The 27,947-nt window shown below is 42.2% G+C and overlaps 1 protein-coding gene across 1 annotated transcript in view; it reads left to right on the forward strand.

Moving 5' to 3' along the window:
• The first annotated feature begins 875 nt into the window (after positions 1-875).
• GRB2 (growth factor receptor bound protein 2) overlaps positions 876-27,947 on the forward strand; it is a 46,315-nt gene continuing 19,243 nt past the window's right edge. The window contains exons 1-2 of the mRNA XM_065852309.2: positions 876-1,032; positions 5,937-6,152. Of these exons, the coding sequence (XP_065708381.1) occupies positions 6,075-6,152 (78 nt within the window). The 5' untranslated portion in view covers positions 876-1,032; positions 5,937-6,074. The remainder of the gene's footprint in view (positions 1,033-5,936; positions 6,153-27,947) is intronic.

Consider the following 27,947-nt stretch of genomic DNA (forward strand, 5'->3'; position numbering starts at 1 on the left):
GACAAGCTCAGCTTAAGCACTGGCCTGGAGTTTTCCCTTGTAGTTACAGGTAGCTTCTAAATTAATTTCTCCATGATGTGACAAACTGCCTTGTCTTACAGACAAGCAGAGGCACAAATAAATTAGGCAAACACTTTGCACAAACCCCGAGTGGTTTCACCTCCAGCAGCCTGGAGCACAAGTCTGATGAGGAGCAGTTGAGGCAGCTGGGGCTGTTTAGCCTGGAGAAAGGAGGCTGAGGGGAGACCTTATCACTGTCTGCAACTACCTGAAAGGAGGTTGGAGCATGGAGGGTGTTGGTCTCTTCTCCCAAGTAGCAAGCGATTGGACAAGAGGAAATGGCCTCAAGTTGTGCCAGGGGAGGTTTAGATTGGGTATTAGGAAAAAATTCTTCCTGGAAAGGGTTGTCAGACATTGGAACAGGCTGCCCAGGGCAGTGGTGGAGTCACCATCCCTGGAGGGGTTTAAAAGGCGTTTTTAGATGAGGTTCTTAAGGACATGGTTTAGTGCTAGAATTAGGCTAGGGGTCCTGAGGGTCTCTTCCAACTGAAATTGATTCTGTGAGCCAGTACTCATGGCTGCCTCTCCCGGGGCATTAATATAGATTCAATATTGCTCGGCCCGTGCTGCTGCGATGTTCGGGAGCGCTCGGTGCCAAGGCTGCGGCCTCTCCCCTCTCCTCCCCGCTCGGTGCCCGGGGTGTTCCACCCCCGGGGCAGCTGCTCGGCGGCCGCGGGCGGAGCAGCCCCAGCTCTGCGCCTCCCTCGGCACTCCGCCCGGCCAGGGGAGCGCGCAGGCGCTTCTCTCGCGGTGGGCGGGGCGGGGCGGTGGAGGGCGCCTGACAGGGCGGTTCTCGCGAGAGTTGCTGCGGGAACGGCGGTGGCCGAGCAGGCGGCGGGCGGGGGGGGGCGCCGCGGGCTGGGGCAGGAACGGCAGCCGAGGCGGCGCTGGAGGGGCGGCCGGGACGGGCCGCGTGGGGCTGGGCAGGCGGCGAGGACCCTCGGGCAGGGCGGCGCCCCCCAGCGCTGCGCGGTGAGTTTCGGGGGTGTGTATGGAGAGCGGCCGTGGGGGCGCGGAGACCTCCAGCACCCGCCGTGGTGTGGCGCGGGGAAGGCCCTTCCCGGTGGGGCCCGGCTCCCCTGCTCACCGCGGGCCTTGCCGGGATGCGGGGAACACGCTGAGCCCCGGCGGAGGGCGGCCCTTAGTGCCGCGGCCTGGGCCCCTGGCGTGTTCCGCCTGTCCTCGGTGTGCTCCGCGGGAGCCGCCTCCGCGCAGACCCTGCACCCCGGGCTGTGGGGCTGCACCCGGCGGGTCCCGGCCTTCCCGGGCCGCGGGGGGGGTGCGGTGAGGTCCTGGGCTGGAGAGGCGACATTCACTGTCAGGGACCGCTCTCCGTGCTTCGGTCCCCCGGGCGGGTGTCAGTCGTGGGCCGCTTCCCGCTTTGCCGTCCGTCTGTGGAGCGTTGGCTGCTGGTAGTTCTGGGGGCTTATTTTCAATATACCCCGGAAGAGTTCTGTAACTTCAGGCCGCTTCTAAAGGTTAAAAGGTTGTGAATACCCTGTGGGCAGGTCAACAGCCATATCTTTCTTTCTCCAAAGACCTTTGGGTCTTGCTTCAGATGTGAGTTGCTATGATAGAGACGTTTTTCTTCCAGCCTTTTCTTTCTCTTCTGAACTTCCTGCTTGAGATTCATTGTTGGTTTTGTGGTATAAGGTTTAACTTGCCAATATACTTTCAAATGATCTGTAGAAGACAAGGATGCAGTCTTGTTAACTCCCACAACATCTGACTCAGACATCTCCTTTATAACCTGAAGAGAAAAATATTCTGTAGCACAGTTAATAACTGGGGGAGCAATTCATAGATGAATATAGTGTTTAGGGAAGTTCATTCCTTGTTTTAAAAATTATGAAATGCCTTTGGTTAAGGGCCAAAATTTGGATGCCACAAATTGTTGATCTTGTTCAGACGCAGTGTTGTTGGTAATAATTTTCTGGGCAAACTTTAGATATTGAGAGTTTGTTCCAATAAAAGGCCTTTCAATTATTATCATGTCTTATGCTGATCAGGTCATGTAATGTTTTAAATATCTCATAATACCAGGCAAGCTTGTACTCTTTAAAACTGCTTTATACAGTTTAAAATAACAACAACAAAAGTAGCAATAAATAAATTTTTGTCAGAGGTGCAGTTTCCTACTACCGATAAAATGATTTGATCTGATAAATATTGTCTGTGCTTTGTACTGTAGCTTAGTTTCCTGAATGGTATTTTGACTTGTCCTCTGACAAGATATGCTTAAGGAAGTCGAAACATACTAAGCTAGTAGATCATGAGGATCATTTATGACCCTGAATGTTCTGGCTTTTATATGTTGACAATGAAATTTATATTTTACCTCACTAGTTTATTATGTTATACTTCCTTATTTGGCTAATTTGAATGAGTACTCTGCTCTTATGATTTTTTCTTTCTGTTCTTTTGTCTAGAGCCTGACACTTAACATTTCTGCATGTCTTCCACATGATGTATCTGCACGTTTTTCTTTCCACCACCCTTAGTAATAGTTTGTCCTATAAGAGCTGATGAAGCTTAGGATCTGATTCTTTGCAAAATCTTCCACTGAATGTATTTTCTTTCTTCCCTCACTTTGACTTTTCCAAACTGTCTGTTCCCCTGTTCCTGCCTGTGTAACTTTCCAGAAGAACAGTAAAACAGTGGAAAGAGTACAATGAGAAAGCTCTCACTTGCTAGAAAAAAATGCAGTTTGTAAGAGCAGTATAAAAAACCCTACTTTTGCCTCTGTGTTCTTTTAAATATCTATTGAAAAAGACGTGAGAATTGTTTCCTGTTGGCTACAGCAGGGAGGTTTGTATTCATAATTACTTGTATTCCGTCCTGAACTGCAGCTCTGTATTGCTAATACAAATTTACTGTTAGCTGCATCTGCTGCTTTTGCTGCCTCTCACCTTGCCCCGATCTTTTAAGAGCAAGAGAACTATCTCGCCCCAAATCACAGTAAGGCAAGAGATGAAAAACATTGATATTCTTGAGAAATCTTAGTCACTTATCTAGTAAGATCATATTATAATTCTTGTGAAGTGTATTTATTGCATTCATATTTTGTCTGTTGAATTATTACTCCATTTGAAGTCTGTGAAGCTGGGGTACACTAGGATTTGCAGCGTGTCCTGTTTTGCTGTTCTCTGCCTAAAGCAAACACCTAGAGCTGTGCTCTTGGTGGCCAGGGACCCAGCACAAGCCGCTTCCCCAGTGAGTTTATTTTTGCCCTTGTTGTGCAGTGGGTTTGTTTGTATTTTAATAATTATGTGGCTGACTGTAAGAACTTATTAAATAAGATTAGTGAGCAGCAAATGCTTTCTGAATGACTTTAAGGGAACTGATGTTCTAAGTTTACCTTTTCTGGCATTTGCTGTGTAAGTATCTGGGTTTAATATTTTCAGAGCTTTTCCCTAATTTACGTGTAACTTGTGCCTGAACTTCAGCTACGCTTTTACCTAAAGTCATGATGGTTAAAGTTTTGTTCAACGCTGCAGCTGTTGTTAGTATTGTTACCTTGAAACATCACTTTAAATGCTGACTATATCATGGTGGTAGTAATATGAATGCACGTTTAAAGAAAATTGTGTGATGAATCTCTTTCATCTTGAATTGTGCTGGAAGATTTCCCAACATTGTGCTATTGCTAAGCTCAGGAAAATGCCAGTATAGGTCTTGGGAATGCTGCGTTAATTTATCTATGAAAGCTGGATATTAACTCCTTCAGTTAAAAAATACTTCTTAGATGCTAATGTAGTACTAGGTAGCAGTACTTGTGTTCCACAAAAGGATAAACACCAATTGGCAGTAACTTCTTTCTTTAATGGTGTCATGATCCTGTAGTGTATCCTTTAAGTTTTGCAACTTGCTGCTACATTCTTAGGTTTGGAACTTTAGCTTTTCAAGCATGCCCATAAAATGCTACACATCTTCAAATGTAGCTGTTTGAAACACCAGGTTTTTGCCAGTGATATTTATCCTTTAAGAAGGAACAGAAACTGGTGATGTTTACCCTGAAACATACAGGGCATGTAGACAGCATGCTTGAACAAATATGTGCATTTTCCATTGCTTCATACTCAGTAATTCACGTTGTTCTTTAATATTGCAGAAAATTATAAATACCATCAGTTAAAAAAAAAAAGAGGTTAGAAAGATGAGGAGATAATGAACCAAACACAATAGGGGATGGCAAGGGGAAAGTGTTCCTGGCAAAGCAAAATTGTTGTTCTTTGAGCATGCTAGCACAGTGCAGACGACTGACATCAGAAAGACAGATGCTTTTGGTTTTTTTTATCAGCATTGAAACTGAAGTTTAGTATTTTAGGTTCATCAAAATGTTGCTAAGGTTATAAGCTTTTTGGTTCTAATTATGTGTGTGGGCCAAAGCTTGGATCCAGTATGTTCCTTCCCAGTAGCACAGGCAGGTTCTGTGTGATTGTCGTGGCTGCTGACAGCTGTGTCAGTCTTGCTGACATTTCAGTAATGGTGTAGGAGCACCAAAGAAAACCCTGAGCCCTGTCCATTGATCAAGGTAAACCCTGCAAATACCTCTTCTCATTCTGCCAGTTTCCTGGGATAGAAACCTTAGTTCTGGTGTTTGCCTTGAGCTCTATTATTCTTTATGGAGAGCTGAAGGTTGGACAAACATGGGGCTTGTGGAATAGAAGCACGTTAATTGCTGAACTGCATTTATGTAAGGCAGGTTTTTCTGCGAAATGAGAAAATACTGTTGCCATCTGCTGCCTTTGCATATAGGAGGGCTCTTTCTGGGCCATAACCACAGAGACTGAATTAGCAGGTGCGTGGGTTTGCTGCTGTTTGTCACATCTCTGCTGTCTTGAATTGTCATTGACAAGTACTAGCTCTCTGCTGGTTCTCAAAAGGGTGCTCATGGTGGTTTTTAATTTACAGTCTATCTTACTTTATCTTACTTGACTTTTTTTTCTGATCTTTTGTCTTCTCTGCTATCAGATGTAGCTGGAGTTAGATTAAATCCTCCCTATTATAACCTGAGATCGAGATATAAGCCTTTTCAATGGTTTCAGAGTGTCTATATGTGCCTTGTCAGGTTTGGTGTCATTTCTTCTCTGGGCCCATAAGAGATACTCAAACTTGCTGATTTTCATGCTGTGCTTATGAAGATTTTTTTTTTTTAATATGTTCTGCTGCTCAGAATGCTGGAATTTGAGGATGGTTGCTTTTACCCTAGAGTGAGGCCAAACTTCTCTCTATATATTATTTTAGGGCACTTTTTGATAGGCATTTCAATTCCAAGAAAGTCCCCTTATAGATGACCCACAGAAGTGTTCTCTGCTTTGTCTTACTTACTGCATTTAAATTGATATAAGCTGTATGAACGGGAAGAGAATAGATGTATCGGTGTAAGCTGCATCTCCAGAACGGTCTTTCCCAGCCGCCGATCCCCATCGTGGGGTTTGATTTTGTGTTCCCTGCGCCGGGATGCCCAGCCCTGGCAGGGCTGTCCCGCCGTGTCCTCTCGCTGGAATGAACGGTGTGAGGAGCGGGAAGAGGCTTCCCGGGCGGGGAGGGGGGGTGATGGGATGAGGCTTCCCGGGTGGGGGGCGGACCGGACCTCCCGCCCCGGGGCTGGTCCGAGGAAGCGGTGCCGGCGGCGGGTCCTGCCAGCCCCGCGGGACCGGCGGCTCCCCTTGCGGTGCCGCCTCCCGCCCCCGGGCGGCCATTGGCCACGGGACGTGTCACTCGGGCGAGCCGGGCCTGGGCGAGCGGCGGCGGGAGGAAGCGGCGGCCGCGCCGCGCCGGGCGGAGGGAGCGGCTCTGGGCGCGGCCCCGGCCATCGATCCGTGCCACTTCCCCTAATGGCCCGTCTCTTCCTCCTCCTCCCCCTCCCCTAGGGCGGATCGTCCCCCGGGCTCCCTGTATGTGAGAGCCGGGGCCGGCGTCTCGGAGGGAGCCGGGCCGCGGGAGGAGCGGAGGCTTCGGGGAAGCGCTTCCTTCCCAGCGCCCGCACCGCCGTGCGCGGCAGCCCCAGCATGGAAGCCATCGCCAAGTACGACTTCAAAGCCACCGCGGATGACGAGCTGAGCTTCAAACGGGGGGATATCCTTAAGGTAAGCGGAGGGGAAGGGCTCGGGAACTCCCTCTTTTCCCCCTGGGCTTTTCAGCTTCTCTCGGGAGTCTCTTCCTGTCCGTCAGACCTGACCCTCTTTTGAGTCCCCAGCGAACGCCATCTCCTTTTCATAGGGTTCCTCAAGATTTCCTCAATCCCAGTCTGACCCCTTTAAGATCAGGAGAGACTGTTTCATTTCTGTATTAAATATGCATCCTGAAGTCTTTCTTCTGAGATTGGAATATTTGAAAACTTAGTCGTAAACATGGTGGCAAATAAGCAGAAGTACAAGATAATCGTTACACTGAATTCCCTTCTACGAGAGGAAATCCCTTAAAGTAATCAAGATCAATTTTGTATTCCTTTCTTTTGCTTGCTGCCAAGGATTCCAATAACAAAGAACAGTGATTAGATTATTTCTCAGCAGATAATCTTTTAGCATCAGGCTGTCAAATATTGGTGCTTAGTTTTATCTTCAGTCCTGATGAACTCAAATGATAAGCTTGTGGCTGAATATTTAATGGTTCTGTGCAGATGTAAGTGGGTGTTGGAGTGCATTAGAGGAATTTTGGTCTGTGGTTCTTTCAATATATCAAAGGCTTTTTAGGCTTCATCTTTGCTATATTAAGGGAATTTGAAAAATATTTGAGTTTTTAAAACCGGATACACAGAATAAGCCCAAAATTTTATTTTGGGAAGGAATAAAATATAAAAATCCTTAGTGATTTGACCTTAGTGAAGCATAGCTCTAAGCTTGGTCACTTCCAAGTAGTATGAACCATATTGTGGAATGTTTTAATGGAGTTTCACTCAGAGCCAGTATTTCTCCATTGAAGTATAAGATGGGTTTTACCTTGCTAGGGTGATGTATTTACTATTAAAGCATTTTAAGTTGCTTCTTTGTAAAATGCTTTGAGTGGAAACCGTTTTGAGAGGTGCCTATCCTTGCAGATGCAAGGCTGTAGCTTTGTGTATGCTGACAAATCAAGTCCTGCAGACCTCAGTGGGATTACTCATCTGCTCAAAATTTTTGCCGAGGAATGGCTTGGTTTAAACTACTGGTTTAAGATAAATTGGAGAAAGCAACCTCTATGTGTAAATTTAATATGTGACTTTTATAGCTGATATTTCTATACTGTGACTTTGTTAAAAGTGCAGTAATATTGTGTGGCATTTATTTTTCTTAACCTGAACTGCATCCCCCTATTTTGGGTTACTACTGGCTGCCCTCAGTATTTGAAGTAGAGCATAACTGAAGTAAGCTTGTAGAAAATGTGGAACAGGAAGGAAAAATGAAGTATAATGAAATATAGTTTATTTTAAAGTATATTCTTAGTTATTTTCACTGCATTTGGTATAGAAGTTTGTTGAAGTACCTGAAAAAATATCTTATAAAATTTGCAGGTGTTTAAAAATCTTTTCTTCTCTAGGAATTGAAGGAAAAATAACTTTATTTAGACTTTCAATAGTTTACTCTGTTCTGAAGCTCTTACAGCTGTGTGCAGTGGCTGATAATAAGATGTTCTTGATGTCATCCCATAGATACAAATGTTGTCACAATAGCAGAAACATGATGGTGTCTGTGCTGTTCCACTCTATTCATAATTGTATTTTTCCTAGAATACAGAGAGGGATTTTCCTACTCTACACAAAACCTGGGATGAGCACTTCTTCAAAGTGCTGATGAACAATATCTCTTTTCAGCTCATGTTCTGAAAATGTTTGCAGATTTTATATATTTACTTCATAGATGAGTAAACTGAGGCATAGAAATAGTAAATTGCTTGAGATCACTAAAGTTAGTGGAAACTCCAAGAGCTTCAAGAATCCTTCTTCAGCACATAATTGAGACGAGTTCATTGCCGCGTGGTAAGGTTCACTGTTAAAGCTGGCAAATTTCAGACAAATAAGCCAACAACAACTAGAATTGTTACAGTTCACTTTACTTGAACTGACAGCCTTCTGTGGCACGTTGTCATTTTGAAAGTCTGGTTCGCTTCAGATGTGTTTCAGGTTGTGCAAATTAATTTCCATCAAACATGCCACATCAGTTTTGTTAGTACTTTGCTCATGGCTGAGAAATCTCAGGGCATCCCATTTGTGTGCTTCATGTGATCTGTCGTAGTAATCAGGTCAGTGAGAAACAAATTTGTAACACGTTGAATGTACCTGCATGCTTCACTCCTTCGATATCCCTTGCTGAGGCGCACACATAACTTGATGTGTAGTGAAGGCTTCTTTAAATCCTGCTATTATGTGTCTCTGGAAAGTCAAATTAGTTTGATGCCATATATGATGATGGCAAAGGATTGTTTCAGAGAGAAATGTTACGCCATGCCCACACAAAGAACAAAATCTATAATGCTTTAATTCTCACTCCTTAAAAGTTCATGTTTCTCTTTGTGGGGAGAGAAGGCAGAGATGCAAACTGTCTGACTCCTTCCGATTCCAGCAGATAACTTGCCTATGATGTCATGGTGCCATTACTGCCGCATACCCACAGATTCGGGACTTGATTGAATAGCATTTGAACTGGAGCCATTAAGCTGGTTGTTAGTAATCTTGTGGCTGGTTTCCAGAAGTGAGTGAAGATAGTTGACCTTTGGCTTGCAATTGTAAAACAGCTGAGTGAAGAGGAAAAAGTGCTCGGCCTTTTCTTTTGTGGGTGCTGGATGGTAAAAGCTGCTTCTATGATTTTTGTAACCTGGACAGTATGTTGGATCCGCTTGCCCTTCTGTCTAGTGGTTCTACAGCAGTGGGTGGTATTGCCCTCCAAACTGACAGCTTTCTTTAAACTTTTTGAATACGCTAAATACTACTTGCCAAGCTTTTTTGAGCAAAAGGAAAGGTTGCAGCTTCCTTCTGTGTCTTCTGATCACAATACAGTGCTGCAGCTCTCGAGATCACCGTTCTTTTCAGGTACTGGTGGTTGCTTCACAAAAGCTTGCTGGTGACTGGTGTCATCCTGGGGGCGTGAAGGTAGCCTGTCCTGTTATTTTAAAAAGTAAAAATAGGAAGCTGAGGGATTCCTACTTGAAATTTTGATTTACCATTTTTCACTTTGAACAGTTGACAGTTGTCATGATGCTTTTTTCAGTCTTTTCCACTTTTACTTGCTGTATTTCTTGAAGCTGGGAGTAGCTAACTTCAGTCTCTGTCTGTATTTGTATTTCAGGTTTTATGTCCCCAAAAACTATTGTATTTCTAGCAGCTTCTGGTTTGTTGCCCTTTGTGCTAACTGGCAAGTGTCCAGACCTAAAGTGTGCTAATATTTGCTGGTGGTTTGGCGGGAGCAGGACTGGGAGGAGGGAAGAAAAATCGTCATTCTTTCTCTCATGTCATCGTAATTTATTTTCCGTCTTCCTCCTACACCTAATCTGAAGTGTGCAGTTAATACCATGGTGCTCTGATAACTGTTTCTGCATGGTTAATAAATATTGATTAATATATTGAATGTTAGAATTGTGGGTTTGTTTTTGAAGTGTAGACCACTACTCCATTTCTTCTTTCTCCTTGTGTCGTAGGGTTGGGGCATAGCTGGACGTGATCTTCTGAAGAACTGAATAAGTTCCTTTTCCCAGTAGCTGTCAGCATAATTAATTCAGGGTCACTTACAGATTGTTTTTATGAGTAAAATTATTCAGGTGGTGTTTTAAATAGAGGAACCATCTTCTCTATATGCTAAAATATGGAATTCCTTGGTAGAAATTTGGTCATTTGACAATTTTGTTCAGCAAAGTCAAGATTTTTTTATTCCTCCTCTGAACATAACTCAACGGTCACCTCAGGTTCTGTTCACGTGACCGCGTGTCACCAAACTCATTTTCTTTCTGTCCGCCTTTAAGAGGATTGAGTGTTTGCAAACAGTTGATGCTGAGACAGCATTTTCAGTTCCTGCATGAAAACCATTTTTCTGTGTCTGGATACAGGGGAACAGTTCTGAATAGAGGGAGGAGTAAGACAAACAAGGGGAGCATGGCTCCCTTCTTCTTCATCCCTTGTGTTTGACCTCACCTGCACTGACTCTTTTGTTGTGGCGTCCGGGCTAGGGAATGGGAGTTTGTGGCTCACTGAAGAGTAGTGCAAAGACTTTTCCTCTATTTTGGGTGAAATTGTCTTCGCTCTCATTATTTTTCTCCCTCCCATCATCTTTCCCCATTTTTGGTAAGGGGCTGGACTCGGTCTTGCTGACTTTAATACGAGAAACGGTTTTCTGAATTAGTGATTCAGGCAAATTGCAAGTACTGTGTGCTTCATGGTGAAGTAGGTTAAATACTAGAACAGATTGTCCATAGAAGCTGTGGAATTCCCATCCTTGGAGGTGCCCAGACAGGTTCCTGAGCAATCTGATCTAATTAGACTTGAGTTGAGCACAGGGGGGTGGCTTAGGTGACTTCCAGAGCCCCTTCCAACCTATGTTATTCTGTGACTTAGCTGTGAGTGGCAGCTGTGTGGTATGTGATGGTCGATGTGTAAAGGTGTGGTTAGGTCATGTTCCTTGCCTGGCAGCCCTGAATGAAGATATTTGTCATCAATACGTGATCAATATTGCAGTCTAAGAAGACAAAGCTGTGTGCAAATTACAAAGACTCATAAAGACAAATACAGTTACCTTGAATGTAGTTGATTTGACATCCCGGCAGTTGGAGATCTGTGTTACAAAGAGATGCAGCTGTAAGAGGTTGCGTTCTGCTGATCTACCCAACTGTTCAATGCCTATGTTTTTATTAATAGTACAAACTTCTCCAATATTGTTCATCTTATGTATGATAGTAATCTGAAGGTCGGATGTGTTTTATTAGCCAACTTCTCTAGGTATTTGGGGGAAGGAACTGCCTAATTTCTTCAAGGCTCATGTCCCCAAAAAAGCAAACACTCATGTTCTGTATTTATAAACAAAGCTCAAACCTTTTTAGAGCAAGACTGCATTGCTGAAGGTGTCTGTGTGCAGAAGATATAAGTATGGAATACTCCAGATTGAAGGTGTAAAGCAGTCTTTGCAAGCAAGGAGTAAACACATTCTTCCTTAAAAATGGCATCCTTGTATTTAGTAGCTATTTGTGGTGATTCTTTAAACTCACCACTGAAATTGGAGAAGAATTTAGCTCATGTGAGCTGTGTGCTACCTGAAGCCTGCTGGAGTTTTGAATGTCAAACAAGACACTGATTAAAACTCATGGTCAGCTCAGCTAATTTTATTATATTGACTTAACATGTATTGCATCCTCTTATAGCCAGGGGAAATTATGCTGATTTGAAGCTCTAGCTGCCTTTTGCTGGTTTAATGGAAGTGCTATTGTTGGAGATTCTCTGCGAGGTCCAGCTTTGGTGTGACTGCTCTGACAGACTTCTGAAAAGCGTTAGCATGGACATATCAGCAAATCAAAATTTTGGCTTGCTGAATTATTTATCTGCTTTGCTCAACATGTGTGTCAAACTGCAACCAATGTGATTTGGTTTTGCTTTTATTTACTGGCAGCACAAAAGTGTCGTTTCACTGGGGCACTAGTGAAAACAGGCACTAGGTCTCATGTTTTGTTTTAATGCTTTGCTTGCTTTATTTAGCATTTTGTTAGGAAAGCTGCCTTTGATCTCTATCGTTTCCAGTTCACTCTGAAAATTCTGTTAAATTCAAAATGCAAATGAGTAGGTGACTTGTATGCATTCTGCATTTCTACGCAGATCAGCAAACTGATACTGCTATAGTTTGATATACCAGTTGTTATCTGCAGCTTTATCCCACAGCAGTTCTTGCTCTTTCATTTCCTTTGCTGGCCCTGCAGTGACAGTGAACGTTATCTCCCAAGTTGGGTAAACATCAGTGACTAGAATATACAGAAGGAAATAAAAATGTGGGGTTTAGATGCTTTGGGCCTTGGGAAGGAAAACAGGAATTGGAGAACAGGTTGATGAGAAGCTCAACATGACCCAGCAATGTGCACTTGCAGCCCAGAAAGCCAGCTGTGTCCTGGGCTGTATCACAAGCTGTGTGACCAGTGGGTCGAGGGGGGTGATTCTGCCCCTCTGCTCTGGTGAGACCCCCCCCGGAGTCCCACAGTCAGCTCTGGGGCCCCTAAAGTGAGAGGGACATGGACCTGTTGGAGCAAGTCCAGAGGAGGGCACAAAGATGTTCAGAGGGCTGGAGCACCTTCCACTATGAGGACATGCCGAGGGAGTTGGGGTTCAACCTGGACAAGGCTCCACAGACACCTTGTTGTGGCCTTCCAGTACCTAAAGGGCACCTACAGGAAGGCTGGAGGGGAACTTTTTACAGGGGCATGGAGTTATAGGATACGGGATGAGGGCTTTAAACTGATAGAGGATGGATTTAGATTAGATATAAGGAAGAAATTGTTCCCTGTGAGGGTGGTGAGACACTGGAACAGGCTGCCCAGAGACACTGTGGGTGTCCCATCCCTGAAGTGTTCACAGCTGGGTTGGACGGGGCTTTAACAACCTGGTCAGGTGGAAGAGGGGTTGGACTAGGTGATCTTTAAGGTCCCTTCCAACCCAAATCCTTCTATGAATACTTTATGATTTTTTTTTTCATTATCTACACTGTGGGGAATGCTGTATAAAGTTGTTCTTTCCCTCAAATGTCAATATCTTTTTAGATGGAGCAGCAGCATTGTTGATCTCAATCTGTCAAGCTTCAGGCTGCACTTTGTCGTGTTCTAGGCTCATGCCCTGTTGCTGAGTATTTAAAGCACTGCTCATGAGTGGCACATCTTCAACTTTGAAGTCATCAACACCTCATAAGAGTAGCTGTGCAAATGGAACAGAAAAATGGTTGTGAAGCAGATTGTCTGTGGTGGAGCCTGAACTTGTTCCCATGTCTTATGTGCATGATTGGTGCCACCATCTGACAACTTAAGTGAGAATTGGTTTAACAAACTTAAGAATGTGGTTTTTTTCATGGTGACATGTGCTAAACACATGGGGTTATATGGCTGAGTTCTGATGGACCAAAAAGTGAACTGACAGTCTCCAGAACTGCTCATGATAATTATTTTTAGGATATTTGTTATATTCCTGAAACCCAGATGCTACTCTACAATACCCCAATTAGTTACTAGATGCGTCTGAAATCTGCATTTTAAATAGTTGCATTCATGGTTTTCCTTGGCCTGTCTTTCTCTCTTTACTAAAAGTGTTTTTCTGCAGATACTAAATAAAAGCCTGTTTTAAAAATGTCTCAAATATTTTGAAGATCCTAAGAGGCTTTTTTTTTTCCCCTTAAGGAATGATTGCTTACTCGTGTTTCTATACCTGATCTTGGATCCTTTTGTCTCCAGTTGTTTGATGTTGTGCAAACAGATAGAGAGTCCCGTTATTGAATATTCATCACATCTGTTGGGTTTTGATCCTAGGGGGCAAGTCAGGATGGTGACTGGAATAAGGCAGAAATTAGGATAGCTATTTTTGTCTAGGAAGTAGATTGGCAGCCTCTGTAGAGTAATTAGTTTATAATTGTGATGTTGAAACACTACTGACCTTTATAAATAAAATATAGAGAGAGAATACTTAACGGAGTAGATTTATTCTGTTTGTACCTGCTGAATTTAGCTCCTTTGGATGCGTTCGTGTCAGCGTGCACACTCGTCATGAGCTGCGTGTTGGCTCCAGTGCAGACAGCAGAAAGCATTTTTCTAAAGCTCAGCTGAACTGTAATTATACTGTTAGTCTCTAAAACCTCTTATTTAAATAATTTGTCTCTGGAATTCATGCTTTCTGCATTGAGCCAACCTACTTCTTGCTCTAACTTGTATTATAAAACTCTACAGGTTTGCATATGGAAGGAAAAAAAAAAGTGCTGCTGTTATGCAGAATTGTTTCCCTTGGGAGGAAAGGGGGGAATTCTTCATGAGTTATGTATGAGCCAGCAGGTTCCACTAATCACAGCAGCCCTGTGGTGCAGAAGACTCGTGGTCTCAGCTACTCAGCCCTCTGCTTTGGGAGAAATTGGCACAAAATTTTAAACCACGCAACTCTTGCTGAGCTTGAGTAGTTTTTTCCATTGTAAATCCATATGTGCTGTCAAATTTGGAGTATTCTTTTTGTTACCTATGCTGCTTTAGCATAAATGTAGAAGTGATATTGTAACCATTTGATCTGGATTTTACTTAGTGCTGTTAACAGTGGATTACAGTCTGCTTGGAAAGAGTTATGCTTAGATTCCAGGTTGAAGTGAATTAATTTCAGAATACTAGGAAGGATTTCAGGCTGCAGAAGTCTGCATCTTTGCTAATTCCTCTGCAAAATCTGCCACTTATACTAAAGAGGTGTTTCCATGAGCTCCTGTGTAGCTCAGGTCTTGTGCTCTAATCTTTACTATTCCTGAGGGCATAACTCGTCATGGAAAATTCCCAAATTCCTCATAACTCATCAAGGAAAACTGCCAAACTTTTTTTTGGGAGGTAGGGAAGGCAAACAAGTGCTCCAAGTGTCTTGCAGTTGCAGAGGAAGGACAGAAACAAATGCGAGGAGGAAAATGAGGAAGAAGTAGCAACTGTAACAGAGACAGGTCCAATGAAAACCTTTAAAGGTGAAATTTGGCATTTAAAATGTTGTTTTTCCACAATGTTGCCATCAGGCAATACTTGAATTTTGGTGAGACGAACATCAGCTTGACAAATGTGCCTCGTTGAGGCGCTATCAGGAAGATTTGTGCGTATATTCCACAACTTAACTTTGTACTGTTTTGCTTGTCCTTGAAGAATACTTTTTCAAGAACGTATCCTTAGCCCTGAAGGTGATAAAGCCAGGACTGGCAGCTCGAGCTCTTTTCTGACCGCTGGAATAGAGGAAGCAGAAGCAACTTGTCCTTCCTCCTTGCCTTCACTTCTGTCCTTATTTCTTAAAATATATTTAGCACCAACACCTCTGCCCTGCCTCTAATGAAACTATAGTTTGTCAAGAATTAATATGTAGATTTGTCTTTGACCGTTTATACCAGGGCGCTCAAACCTTCTTCCAGCATCAAGCTGTTTTGACACTTCCTTACTGCTTAGCAAGAAGTGATACGTTCCTTCTTGGTTTTTTGTTTTATTTTGTTTTTCCCTGAAAATTGCCGTTTAGGTTCCATTTAGGTGAAGAGTGTAACTTGCTCCCTGCCAGGGTGGGTAGATGAAGACCGTTGTGACCCTACCTGGGAAGACCTGGATGGAAAGTAACAACTCTCTTTACAGGGTCACAAAAAATAGTGATAACCAAAATGTTTATAGTTGACCCAGCTTTCCTGGCTTCCTCTCCTTCCTTTGCAGCTTGTTGTGTCTGGAAATCTTGCAAGCTGTTACCTTTACTCAGTTTATTTAGGTAATGTGAAAAAGGAAGAGCCTAGGTAAAAAGAGACTTCTGACGTTTCTGTAAACTTTGGTGAGCTTTCTTTTGCTTGAAAAGCTTGTGTTTCATTCCACCTGCCTCTGTTTGGATTACAAACATGTGTGTGATGCTGCAGTAAGATTAGAGACACTGTTGATGCTATTTGCATTATGAGTAATAAGTTCCCAGTAAAGCTTATTTGTTGAGAAGAAAAAAAAAAATATTTTTAGCTTTCCAAAAAGCTGTAGTTATTAAACATAAGGCAATATGTTGATAAAACAGCTGCTCTACAGTCTGATCAGCTACTGAAATGCACCCACGGGTGACTCCTGTGAGCAGCAGGTTTGTGATCTGTGACAGCGTCTGAGCTTCCAAAGCTCCAGTCCCTTTGGGGCTCCCTGATTTAAAGTCCTCACAAAGCAAATATGGTTATACCATTTTCTTAGTTTGCTTTGCATCTAACTGGACTTAGCCATTTTTGTTCAGGATTGCAGTCCAAAATGAGAAGTCTGGCCATACCTAATCAGACTCCTGCAAAACCACCTGTGTTCCCTCAGTCACGGTCCCCAGAACTCCTAATTTACTAATTGGGAGCAGAGAGCATCATCCAAACGAGTGGAGCTGGCTCTGGTGTCCTAATGTGGGGAACAAGTAACAGTGCAGGGGGTGCATGGGTCTGGCAAGGGCTTTCAGCACTGTCAGAGACATTTTGCGCTGACCTCTTACACAGCCCTAGTACCTGTATTAGTCAGCTTTCTCTTACTTACTGTTCATTGCCACAGATGATATTAAGTTTATTATACCTTTATAATGGATTCTGCTTTATCTCAATTAGTGATTCATCAGTCTTTTATAAGGAGTTGTATTTTTGTTCTCTCTTGCCACTGATCCACTGATTTAATGAAGGTCTGAGGTGAAGACTGCTTTTTGCTTTTATAGCTGTGCCAGAAGAGCCCAGCTTCCAAACAGCTGCTTGAAAGTCAACTTAATTGGGTAGCTCTATTTCCACGGTTTTATGGCCGCGTATGAGCAATATTGCTGCAGAGCAGCTGGGACCAACTGGCATCTGTCATGGTGCAAGATATGAGTTTAGTATCTTTAGATAAGGCCTGATCCTGGTTTGTGAGTGTGTTATTGAGATGGCATCCACATACTGAGGTCTTCCCAGAACTCCGTTTTTGGGCAAGTTTTTGAATGCGTCCGTGCCAACGCATGGTCTAAAAATCCCATTTTGTTGTGTAGCAATGAGTGACCCCTGTTCAGGGCCCTGGGGGAGCTTTTTGTGGTCGAGGCATTGATCTCCTGATTGGAATCTCCCAGTAAGGGAGAGTTTTAGTGCCTTAGCTTTTACTGAGGCTTACAATGGAGATATTGTGCTACTATAATGTACTTGAGAGTTTAAAATTAGTCTGTGGTCAAATAATATACCCTAGGGTGTCAGTGACCTGCATTATGATATCCCTTCCAGGTTATTGCAATGGAGCCATAACGAGTTCTATTCTTGTTTTAATTTGTTCTTGACCTGGAACAGTTCTTCTAATTTGAGACACTAATTAGGAGATGGTTTTAGTTATCTCTGATCTTTTCCATAAAGAATTTGGTGCCTCAGCTGTCTTTAGGATTCTGAAGCAAGTTACTGCTTTTGGCATTTAATATCTGCATTTCTGCATTATTCATCTAAGGACACTCTTTGATTTTCTTTTCTGCCCATAAGCCAAGAAAGCAGCAATAGACTTTTCTTGTGGAGATCACTGGTGTTCCTGATAGTATGTTACATTTAAAAAAAGAGAGAAAAAAGGAAATAAAATAATAGCACTTACTGATACTTGCTTATCAGTTTTATACTTCTGTGTTCCTCTGAAATATCATAGGTAGTGTATCTTTTTAAATTTAAAAACTATTCCTGTATTGGTATACTGATTTTCTAGCTAACCCTGAGTATCTGGGTGTTTCTTTCCCCAGTCCACACGATAGTGAGCTATAATGACTATTGTAGGCTCAGTCTCATATATACAAAGTTCTACTCTCACTTGATGTGTGCAAATTCCGTGTAAATGTTTTATTTTCCTTTTATGGAGAGAATTGGACATGAACTAATGCTATTTTATTAGCCCTGAAGTGAAAGAGGAACTTCATAACAAAAGGGGAATTTTTTAAAGCATCGCTTTGACGTGCAGATGTTGCCTTTTTTGTAATACTCCTCATTCCTCCTCCCCTCTCCCCTACAGTGCATGATTCAGATGATTGCTTTAAGTGACCCCCCCCAGCTGTGGCTTTGGACTGTTTCTAAGGTAGAATGCAAGCTAAACTTGCTTTGGAGTTCCTGAACCTTGCACTTTCCCAGCTTAAATCAGAAATCAACACTGTTTTGACACTGAAATCAGTCTATTTTACATACTGTCAGGCAGCTCTCTGGCCTGCGTGTCCTGAACTGCATGGTGGCTGTCTTTCCTCCTTTTTCAAAAGAGAAGGTTGTTGGTATCTTTCCCCTTTTTTACATTCACGATGGCTTCTGGCGTTCCATCTGGGTTAGCTGTGGGCCATTTAGTTCTGATGGCTTTCTCGGTTTTAAAGGAACGATCCTTATTCTTCCACATCTAAGTCCTTGTGTCTGGTTCAGATGTCCTTCTCTCCAACTCATCATCAGTTATCAAAGCGTCCTCTTTTTCCAGTGTACCGAGGGGTGCGTATTTTCACAGGCTCTAGTGGGGTGTGTGTTTTTCTTTTCTTTTTGAAAAGCTATTCTTTCCTGTTTTGCCAGAAATTGTTGAGCTTTTTATGGTTAAATCAAGGCCATTGTAACTCTGAATTTTGTTATTCCAACTTTGTGAGTACAGGATTGTGGGTGTGTTACTCTGTATGCTACTGATTCTCCAGAAATTAAAGCATAATCTAATAATGAGTTTGGAGAAGAAAGAAAAATGGATTAGTGTTGGAGTGAATCAACACTTTTAACTAGAGCCCGTTGTGACCCAAAAATAGGCTAAACTTAAACATCATTAAAAGATTTCTGGGATATAATCAGTCATTATTCCACAGCAGACTGAAAACAATCATGCATTTCTTCTTAAAGTTATCATGAATTAAAGATCAGCACGAGAGGTCCACACACCAACCCTACTTTGTGTTTTTATAGAGTTTGGTGCATTTGTCCTGCTGGGGTTCACGTCCGCTAAAGGACGAGCGGCTGGGGGAACTTTGTGCCAAAAAGGCTGGGATTTCGGGCACCCCTTGTGTAAAAGCTGGGGCTGATCGTGAAGTGTATTGCCCAAGTCTTCCTAATGAAATCACTGAGGGTACGATATTAAGAATATTGACGTACAAGTTGTTTCCCTCATGGTGCAAGAGCTGTGGAAACCTGGAAAGAAACGGAGGGGTTGTATCTGAAACAAGTCGTTTCAGTCATTTTGTAGATTTAGAAAGATAACCGAGCGTAACCAGTTGGTGCAATTTGTTTTTCTTGGCTTTTGAAATTCTTAGAAACATTTCTCAAAACAACCTGTGAACTAGAATTGTAATTAAATATATTTTTACAAAGGTTATTTAGCTGCAAAATCTACTGAAATCCATTTATTTTCCCACGGGATTTTTTTTTTAACATAACTTATTTGTTTTGTTGACTTCTTTAAAAACTGAGTTTGCTTCCTGAATGACCAGAAGTCTGAGTTGGAGTGTACCTGATGTCTTTGGCTGGTAAGAGTCTTCTAGTCTGTCTGTCCTTTGAAATCTCTTTCTCTTAGCAGACCTGAGCAGGTGGAAATGACCCAAGTTGCTCAATGAAATCTCTGTTATATCCCATAACAGCCATCAGAGGTGGCTCGAACTGAACTGCCTTGGAGCTCCAGGTTATTTTTGTGGCATCAACGTAATCCTGGTGGGGTTTTGTTGTTTTAAACCAACCAGGTTGGTTGATATTTTTTGTTTGGTGGGTTATTTTGGTGGTGGTTTTTTTGTTGGTTTTTTTGTGGGTTTTGTTTGGTTTGGTTTTGGTTTTTTGGAAACATGGGCACATGAAAATGTCCATGTGCCATCTCAGGCCTTTAAAAGCAAGTCCCCTAAAATCTTTTTTCCATTAAAGGGCTTCTTTATCATCCTCTCTTTCTCCCTCATTTAAGGTTACATGGGCAGGAAAATCATTTGGTGCTAATGTAATGTTGTACAATAAAGCTGCATCTCATTTCTTCTTGTTTGGTTCTGTTTTACGAGGTTGGAGACATGTGAAATGTTTCTAAGTGAATATAATATTGTAGAGCCAATTGTGCAAACTGCCTTTGGTTTGGTAGGAGCTCATCAGTTTTGCAAGATCTCTCGGTGTGTTTTGCATTATGCAAACGACAAGAATGAGTCAGACGATATTCAGCGTTCTGATCAGAAACCATTTGCAAGTGTCTTCCTCTGGTGTGCGCGTGTCCCGCTAGAGAGGAAGTCTGAGCGGCTTTGCAGTTACTGGAAGACAAGAAGAGTTCCCGTCTCTTTTCAATATTCTCGCTGTCTGAAGATCGGCCAGACCCAGTATCTGTACATTCCTCTCCGGTTTGAAATGTTGCTGGACATTTAGTCAGTAAAAACAGGCTAAATAAACTGTATCCATTGAAAATATGCTAGATGACAGCTGTCACTCCGCAACTGACAAATCTGTTATTGTATGGTGATTTTTATACTCTGGAAAAGGGAGCTCTTACATGGTACTAAGCCAAAATGATGTTGGTTTTATGCGCTGAAATTACCTTGATTTTGTACAGGGAACGATAAGCTGAACTAATTTATCTTTATGTTAGTCAATAGTCATTTATGACTGAACTTACAGTCTAGTTATTGAGGTGTCATGTTTTAAGCAAGGCTTTGTTTACATTTAAATGAGTTAAGATCCTGATAGGGAGCAAAAAACCATCCCTGCCAGGAGGCTCAAGTGAACACGATGGTTGGTTTTGCTGTTCTTTTTATGTGGACGGGACTGTCTGACCAGCCCTGTGGAACTGACGCGATCAGGTCTCCTCTTCTACCTTTCATCAGTGAACCATCCCAAAATGAAATTACTTATAAGTGCTTTTTTGCGGATCTGCATGTCTTTACCACAATTGAGAGTTAAATTTAACATTTTAAATGCAAAGATAAGAGCCCAGGCGGCAGATGATGCATATATACACACAGGGTTGGGGCAATAGAAAGAGCTTTGTATGGATACCAACCAATTTACTAATTGTGGCTATGTGTATATAACGTTACAAAATCACGAGGGCTGTGAGAGTGTGAACAGGCTTTTTGTGGGCTGAATTAAGACATGATGTAAAATTACTGGCTAAGTGCAGATGCATGCAAACTGCTAATGTGCTCAGAGTTAGGAGGGTAATTAGTCTGAACCAACAAGTGAACCTGCTTGGTCAGAGGTTGGATCTTTTGGTGTGTTTTTTCTTTTTCTCTCTCTTGTTTTATTCCTCCCCTTTCTCGGGCCTTTGCGTAGCCAGTGTACAATACCGCTCAACTTCACATTGAACCTCAGAGGTCTCATGTTGCAGGCTTTGATTTAGAGCGCCTGAGGCTTTTGCTGACCTACAGGATAGGGCTTTTCTTTTTTTTTTTTTTCTGGGAAACAGAGCGTTTAGCTGCTTGAAAAATATTTTTCCATTTATCTTTTAGCTACCAGTGTGCTTTTAATTCCTTGGGTGATTTCTTGCTTACCTCTGTTTCCCTTAACAGTGTTATTTAATCTCAAGGCATCTTCCTGATCCTATTTAGTGTTAAAATATAACATGCTTGTTTTTTCTTTCCCCTAATTTTCCCTATTGCTGATTCTTAGCCAGGTTCCACTGGGGTAGCTGGACAGTGGCCACCAAAATCTCAGTGGTGTTGTGTATCTGAAGCTATTTCATGCTTCCCCTCTCCCCCCAACAATATTAATGTTCTGCAGAACAGGAGAATTAAGGGGTCATTTCATGCTGCATCTCTTTAATACACTGCCTTAAGCCAGGACTAAAACTGTCCCTTCCTGTGACCGCTTTGTGTCAAGCTGGTCGCAGGTGCAAATTGTCATCTTAACAGTGTTTATCCACCTTATAGTAAAAATCAGTAAGCAGCCTCTAATCGTGCAGTTTTCAGATCTTTGTTTTTTAAATGGTTGGTTCTTTCCTTACTGTGTTTTCAATTAAAGCATCTGGGAATGGTATTGTTCAGAGTCTCAGTAATTTAGTCTCTAAGTTAGTCTGTAATATTCTGCAACATATTAAAATTACATTGATGTATTGCTTTTTCCTATTGTTTGTGTAGTATGGATTTGGAGATGCCTGATTCTCCCTTCCAATATGTTATATGAGAATTGGTTAAATAGGTACAAATCTAGCAAAATATTGACTTACAGCTATGGGGAACCTTGAAAAGCTGCCTATTCTAGGAAATTGGCCTCCTGTTATCTCTGATTTCATGCTTTTTCCATCTGTCTCAAAATGAAGAGATTTGGGCTGATCCTAACTACGTGTGTGAGGCAGATTATGGTAATCTTATTATTCTGATCTCATTACACTGAGTCTCTAGGTTTGAGAATGTCCTGGTCTTAACCCTTTCTTCAACAGTTACAAAAAATTTAGTGAAAAGGGAGTTTAAGCATGTTCTGCAAACTTCGAATTAAGTGTTTCTGTCATCCTCTCTTGAAGACTTTCCTAGTCAGAGTAATACACTTAGTTGTTGTGGTTTTTTTGTCTAAAGAGACTATGTAAAATGATGAGTAAATCAACTCACTTGAGTTACAAAGGATGAAATTCACCCTGTATATAACAACAGTGACAGTTATTCAGAAATCCATTTTCAGTTTAATACTTTGGGGAATCTAAGAGTACATTCTGGAGGTCCTTAGTTCATGATAGGTCAGTTGTGTTTTGTTTTGTTTTTTCTAGCTTTTCTGTAAAGAAATGAGATTTTCCAGACTTTTGTACCAATGTTTGACAGACAAAAATATAAAACTTAATGGATTGTCTCCCCATCTCGTTACGAGTACACAGAAGTTAATGCAAGATGCTGGGGAATACATAGCTGTGTGTTTTAAATGAAGAAGGGATGACTGAACTGGAGCACCAAATTCTCTGCCTTTCCAGTGTCTATGGCACAACGTAGCTATTGGAACTGGGAGGTCAATTTGATGATTGCCAAGGGTTTCACTTGCTAGTTCGTGGTGAAGGGACTTTCTTCTGCACTGGGCTGATATGTTCTGCTGAGAACACTAAAGCAAACACCAGGTGGAATTTGAGGATTCCAAAAGGTCTTTGTCTTCTACTTGTGGAAGAAGCTCTGTCCTTTCTGCAGTTTCAGGCACCAGTTATGAAATCAGTGTTAGTGCTCCTTCAGGTCTGTAAATGTCTTTATGTGATCTGTATTTTATTGTAACTCCTGTTCTAATGAATTCAAAGGATATTTTGAGATTTGTACTACACTGATGGGCTTCCAGATTTGATACTGCAGGGAACTCTTTTTTTAAAGCATTTGGATATTGTTTGGACTGTTCTACTGGGCATCTTTGAATATCAGGCTGTGTTTGCCAGTTCCCATCCTGAAGTTGCATTTGGAGGGCAGGGAAGAAGATTGGAAAGGAAGGGGAAAATATGTGTTAGTACATCAGACAAAGCTGGGATAGAAGGAAGCAAGTGTCTTTTCCTTCTGTCTTTTTTGTAGGTCATCTAAACTGGACCTTTTTGTGGAATTATAAGTATTGTTGTACCTGGTTTTGCCTATAGAGGAGCACGCAATGCAGGAACATGGCTTAAGTTGCTGCCCTAGGTGCCTAGAGTACTTTGAGTGTATAACTCTTAAATAAGCTTCATTGTTTTGTAGTACAGGGATCAATGGAGCTTTTTTCTCTAGTTCCTAATTCCTGCACCCTGACTATATACAATTCACATAAGTGAGTGAGCTCCACTGGCACTGGACAAACTGGGGAAAATGGAACCCTTGCAAATGATGTGGTTTTTTCTTTGCCCTGTTTGGTCTTGACTGACTTCTGATACACTTGGGCCAGCGCAGGGTGGGGATGGCAAGTGCAGGGGTGAGAATGAATGGCTGGAGGGAAGGAAGTACTGGGAGAAGCTTAACGTCACTGTCACAAACTTCACTCGTGGAATCCCTGCCTTGGGGACGTGCCTTGGCTTTTACAAGCAGGATATTCTGTTTTGCCTGTCGCTCTCATGGTAACGCAGATGTTTGTAGTGTTGCACTCTGAGCTGACCAGGGAAGAGAAGCAGCAGTGGAGAGGGTTATTGTTGTTGGTTTTAGCCGAGGTTGGCTTTGATTTGGTTTTCAAGTGTTTGTGCTGGCTGCACTGGGGGAGACCAGCTTTGGTGTGGGAGTTGGATCCGTGTACCCCAGGCTGTTGTTGCTGCCCAACGCTTTTGCTGCTTCATTCCAGCCCTCGGGCCATACATTTGGCTGAATCTCATGATGGCAGAGCAGCGAGTGCTCTCTCGACGATTATAGAGCAGCCCTTTCTTTTTGTAACTTCAATTATTTTTCTTGCTGTTCTCAAAAATTTGCCTTACCGAAAAATGCTGCTTCTATTGTGCGTTCACACTGGGTGGTGATGGTTGTTTTGCTTTGAGTGCTGAGTTGTTGGCAGTGTTTTAATATATTTTTAGATAACAGTGAAGTATTTGTTTTTTCAAATGAGAGGTAGGAAATTACAAAGAATGAAGAATTGCATGAGCTGGCTTAGTGATAGCATGCCTGTTCCATTTGGGGTAGTGGAGGAGGAAGGGGGAATAGCTGGTGATGTAAGGGCTTTGCTGGGACACTCCCCCAGTAATAACTTCGGTGAGGAGCTGTAAAGGGTGGAAGGAAAAATAAAGATGTTGAGGATTTGGTGACTTGGACACTTGACATGAGTCACATCTTTTCTGTTTTAGCAGGATGGTAATTCAAATGAACACAGTGAACCCTTATTGTATCACATGCAAAACTTTTCTTTGTCTTCCCCTGAACCTCATTCGTGACAAAGCAGAGGATGGATTGCAGTTGGTCTGAGTAAAGGGTTGTCTCTATAAACCAGAACCATAAGACTCCAGTGTAAAATTCTAGCAAACATGGTTGTAGAAGCCCTGCATTGATGAGGCAAGTCTGTAATTGATAATATCTGTTGATCTACGGCAACTGTAGTAAGCTTTACCTCAGAAAGGCTCAGCATTGAGATTGGAGGCTGAATTTTCATAACGTAGAAAAGTAGAGGGACTTTCTGCAGAATTTCAGTTCTATTTTCAGGTCAAATTATCATTACTTAGTCATTCCATTTTGCCAGTGTGTGAAGTCTGCGTAATAAAGGTCTGTCTTCTGTCCCACAGGCATTCATATCATTTTGTTCTCCATCAGTATGCCTGGTAAATTTTATGGCCAAAGCTAAATTATGCTTTCCCAAAGGTGCAGAGAAAACTGCTATTGCCCATCCTGACAAGAGCAGGAAATACAGCTTCTTTGCATGGACTGACAGTTGTTTGTGGAGGGATTCTCAGATCCTATCCAGAGCACTGATGGTGCTTTGCAGCGATTGTTCACAAAATCCCATGCAGACTTCTAAAAAGCAATTTTCATTTTTCATCCTCAAATGAGATTTCAACACCATTAACTTCACTTTCAGTAGGATGGCGATTGAAACGCCTGGGTGAGGAGTTACAGATGCACTTAAAAGTTGGGGAAAATACAGTTCAAATACATAGTGGTGGGATTGTTAGACCACTAAGGCTGTAAACCCTTTTTGGTGCTAACAGGAGACGTCAGAGTTCAGCTTCACTGGCCAAAGTCATCAGGCTTTGCGCCCGGCTCTGAAGTGAACAGGGGTGACATTTGGGCGGCTGTGTCAAGGTGGTGGAACGAAATTGGGCTTTTCCTTCTGTGCTTTCAAATGCAAATTTGAATGCTCTATGGGACTGCCAGAAAAGTACATGTGTGTCTTAGATGTGTAAGAAATTAGTAAATATTGATTGTTTAATTGCTACAGAAGGGATATTGCAGTTAACACCTGCTTGACATCCTGTGTCTAGTAGGTTTGAGTTTTGTGCACTGGTATTAGTATGTAATTTTTAGACATCTGGTCATAGAGTCCTGCTCTTGTGGGTGGTTTCGCAATGTGCAGTTGGATGTAAGGGATGGCTTTTGCTATGTATATCAGTGATGTAACCCATAAAGAATTAAACTTGTTGGAAGGACCAACAGCTGTCACTGTTGAAAGTATGGAGCAGAAACAAGAACTTGATTGCCCCACCAGTATTTCTGGTGAGTGTTCTTGAACTTGAAAGCTGTCTCATGCGTGAAGTCTGTGTTTTCTCTGTCTATGCTGCAAAAATCTTCAGTTGCCTCTTCCCAGGATAAGTATGAGGCATAGCTCAACCTGGCTGGCTAACCTTAAGGTATCTTTTCTTTCCTTCTTATCCATTGAAGGTCCTGCCTTCCATTTCTGTACCGCTTGGAAAAAAGCTGTCTTAATGCCCAAATTAAGACACAAATACCTCAGCTGAGTCCCTCTCTCCTGCTTCCCCATTTCTCTTCCTAGTAGGGTCTGGGGTCTTCCCGCCCCTTTGCAGGACCATCTGTGGGCTCCTTGAACTCTTGTCCACCTCGTGCTCAGTTTCACTCTGCCTAGATAAAACTTAAAGCACATGGAACTAATAATTCTTACATATCTAAGTTCTGGTGTTGCAATTGTGGAGCAGGCCTTTGGAAATGGGAGCGAAGGGTGTTTCCTTCACAGCAGCGCCTGCTCACACGGTCCTGCCCTGGTCCTTTCCTTCCCGTCTCCTCAGCCGCTCGCTCCAGTTCCAGAGCTGAACCCTGCACTTGCTGTAAGTATCTGTGTAGTCAACCAGTGAACTGAGACAGGTGAAAAATACCCCACATCCCTGCACCTTTCTGCAGTCAGATCAGTTCCCACTGCACGGAGCACGGGGGAGGCTGCGGCCGCACAAACCAGCTCAGCGCTGCTGCCCAACACCCGGCCCCTGCAAACCCGTAGTGCAACCTCTGGGTCTGTAGCTGGGTAGGAATCCATGCTCAGAAGAATGAATTAACTAGTAAGATTGTTAATTCTGAGGTCAAAATGTATTAACAATTTCATTGCTGGCTTTTGAGATGCCTGCAAACATCCTGGATGCAGGATGAAGTCATCTGGATTTTAGCCCATAGTTCTATGTGCAGTTGAGTAAGTGTTCCACCTTTCAAGGTGTTACTTGACAACTATGGTTTTTGAGGACCATCAATAAGAGACTTGAAACGCACAAGAGTTCAGTAATATCAGAATAACTAAAGTCTTGCATAGGTTTTCACATTTTTTTTTAACATGTCATATCAGGTGTAATTGACCATGGGAACTTAGGTCATAGATAATTAGTTGTCAGATACTATTCCTGATATCTTAAAGAGCTGAGTATGACTGTTTCACATTCTGTAAAATTTACAATGCTGTAATATATTAAGCAATCAATATTAAGTGCAAGAATCTATGCTGGTAGAATCCTAAAACCTTTGAAGTTTAAAACCAGATGAAACAAAGCTAAGGTTTTTATTGCTCTTTTAGCTTGTCTGCACTGTAAAATGAATGCATAATAAATACTGTAATAAAGTTTAAACAAAACCATGCATTTAAAGGAAAAAATATTGTAAATATATGCTAATTACACTGAAAGCCTTCCCCCCCACCCATAATGTTGCTAATAGTCTTGCCTCGATCTTTGGAAGCATGTTGAGTCTTCTGCTCGTGTGGTTGCAATAGCTTTTTCACTGAAAAGTAACAGAGCAGCTGCAGATCAAGTTAATTTGCTTTCTTTTAAATTAAAAAAAAAAGAAAGTCTATGTTTTGAACACTTTAGAAATTTCTCTTTAGGGAATTTATGGGTTGTATATTTTCTTAGTGTACTTTAAATTGTAGCAGACAGTGTTTCTAAATGTATTGCCCACTGAAACGTAGTTGGGTTCTGGTAGTGGTTTCAGTCAACCTTTAAATTTTTTCCTTCTGACTCGTTTTGTTACTGACAGTTAACATTGGGATCTGTCTGTCTTATCACCAAATAGTCAGGATCACAGAGATATTTAGAAAACCACAGTCAAGCTCAGGTAGCAGTGGTTCATGGTTGCACTTGAAGGCTCTGGATGTCTTTCCGCGATATTATCTTCGGCATGGTAATATTGTGTTAATGAACTGGGTGATTAAATGCAACGTGCCTATGATATTTGTGGTGATGATTAGTTGAGTTGGGCTTCTGCGTGCTGAAGATACAATTTAAAACTATCTTGATGGTTTGAGGAAATATATTATGAAAACAGGAAGGTGTTCAAGGATTGCTGGGCTGTTGTACACGTAGACAGAAATAATCAACTGCACCAGTACAGGAGGGGGAATAACTAGCAAGGTATCAGTTCCTCTGAAAATACCCCAAATATTACAGTGGAAAACCAGTTGAAATCAAAGTAGTGTCAAGCAAAACTCGTAATGAGATGTACAGACAGGGCAGTC

This window comes from Patagioenas fasciata, chromosome 18 (assembly GCF_037038585.1).
Source record: "Patagioenas fasciata isolate bPatFas1 chromosome 18, bPatFas1.hap1, whole genome shotgun sequence".
Classification (NCBI taxonomy): Eukaryota; Metazoa; Chordata; class Aves; order Columbiformes; family Columbidae; genus Patagioenas; species Patagioenas fasciata.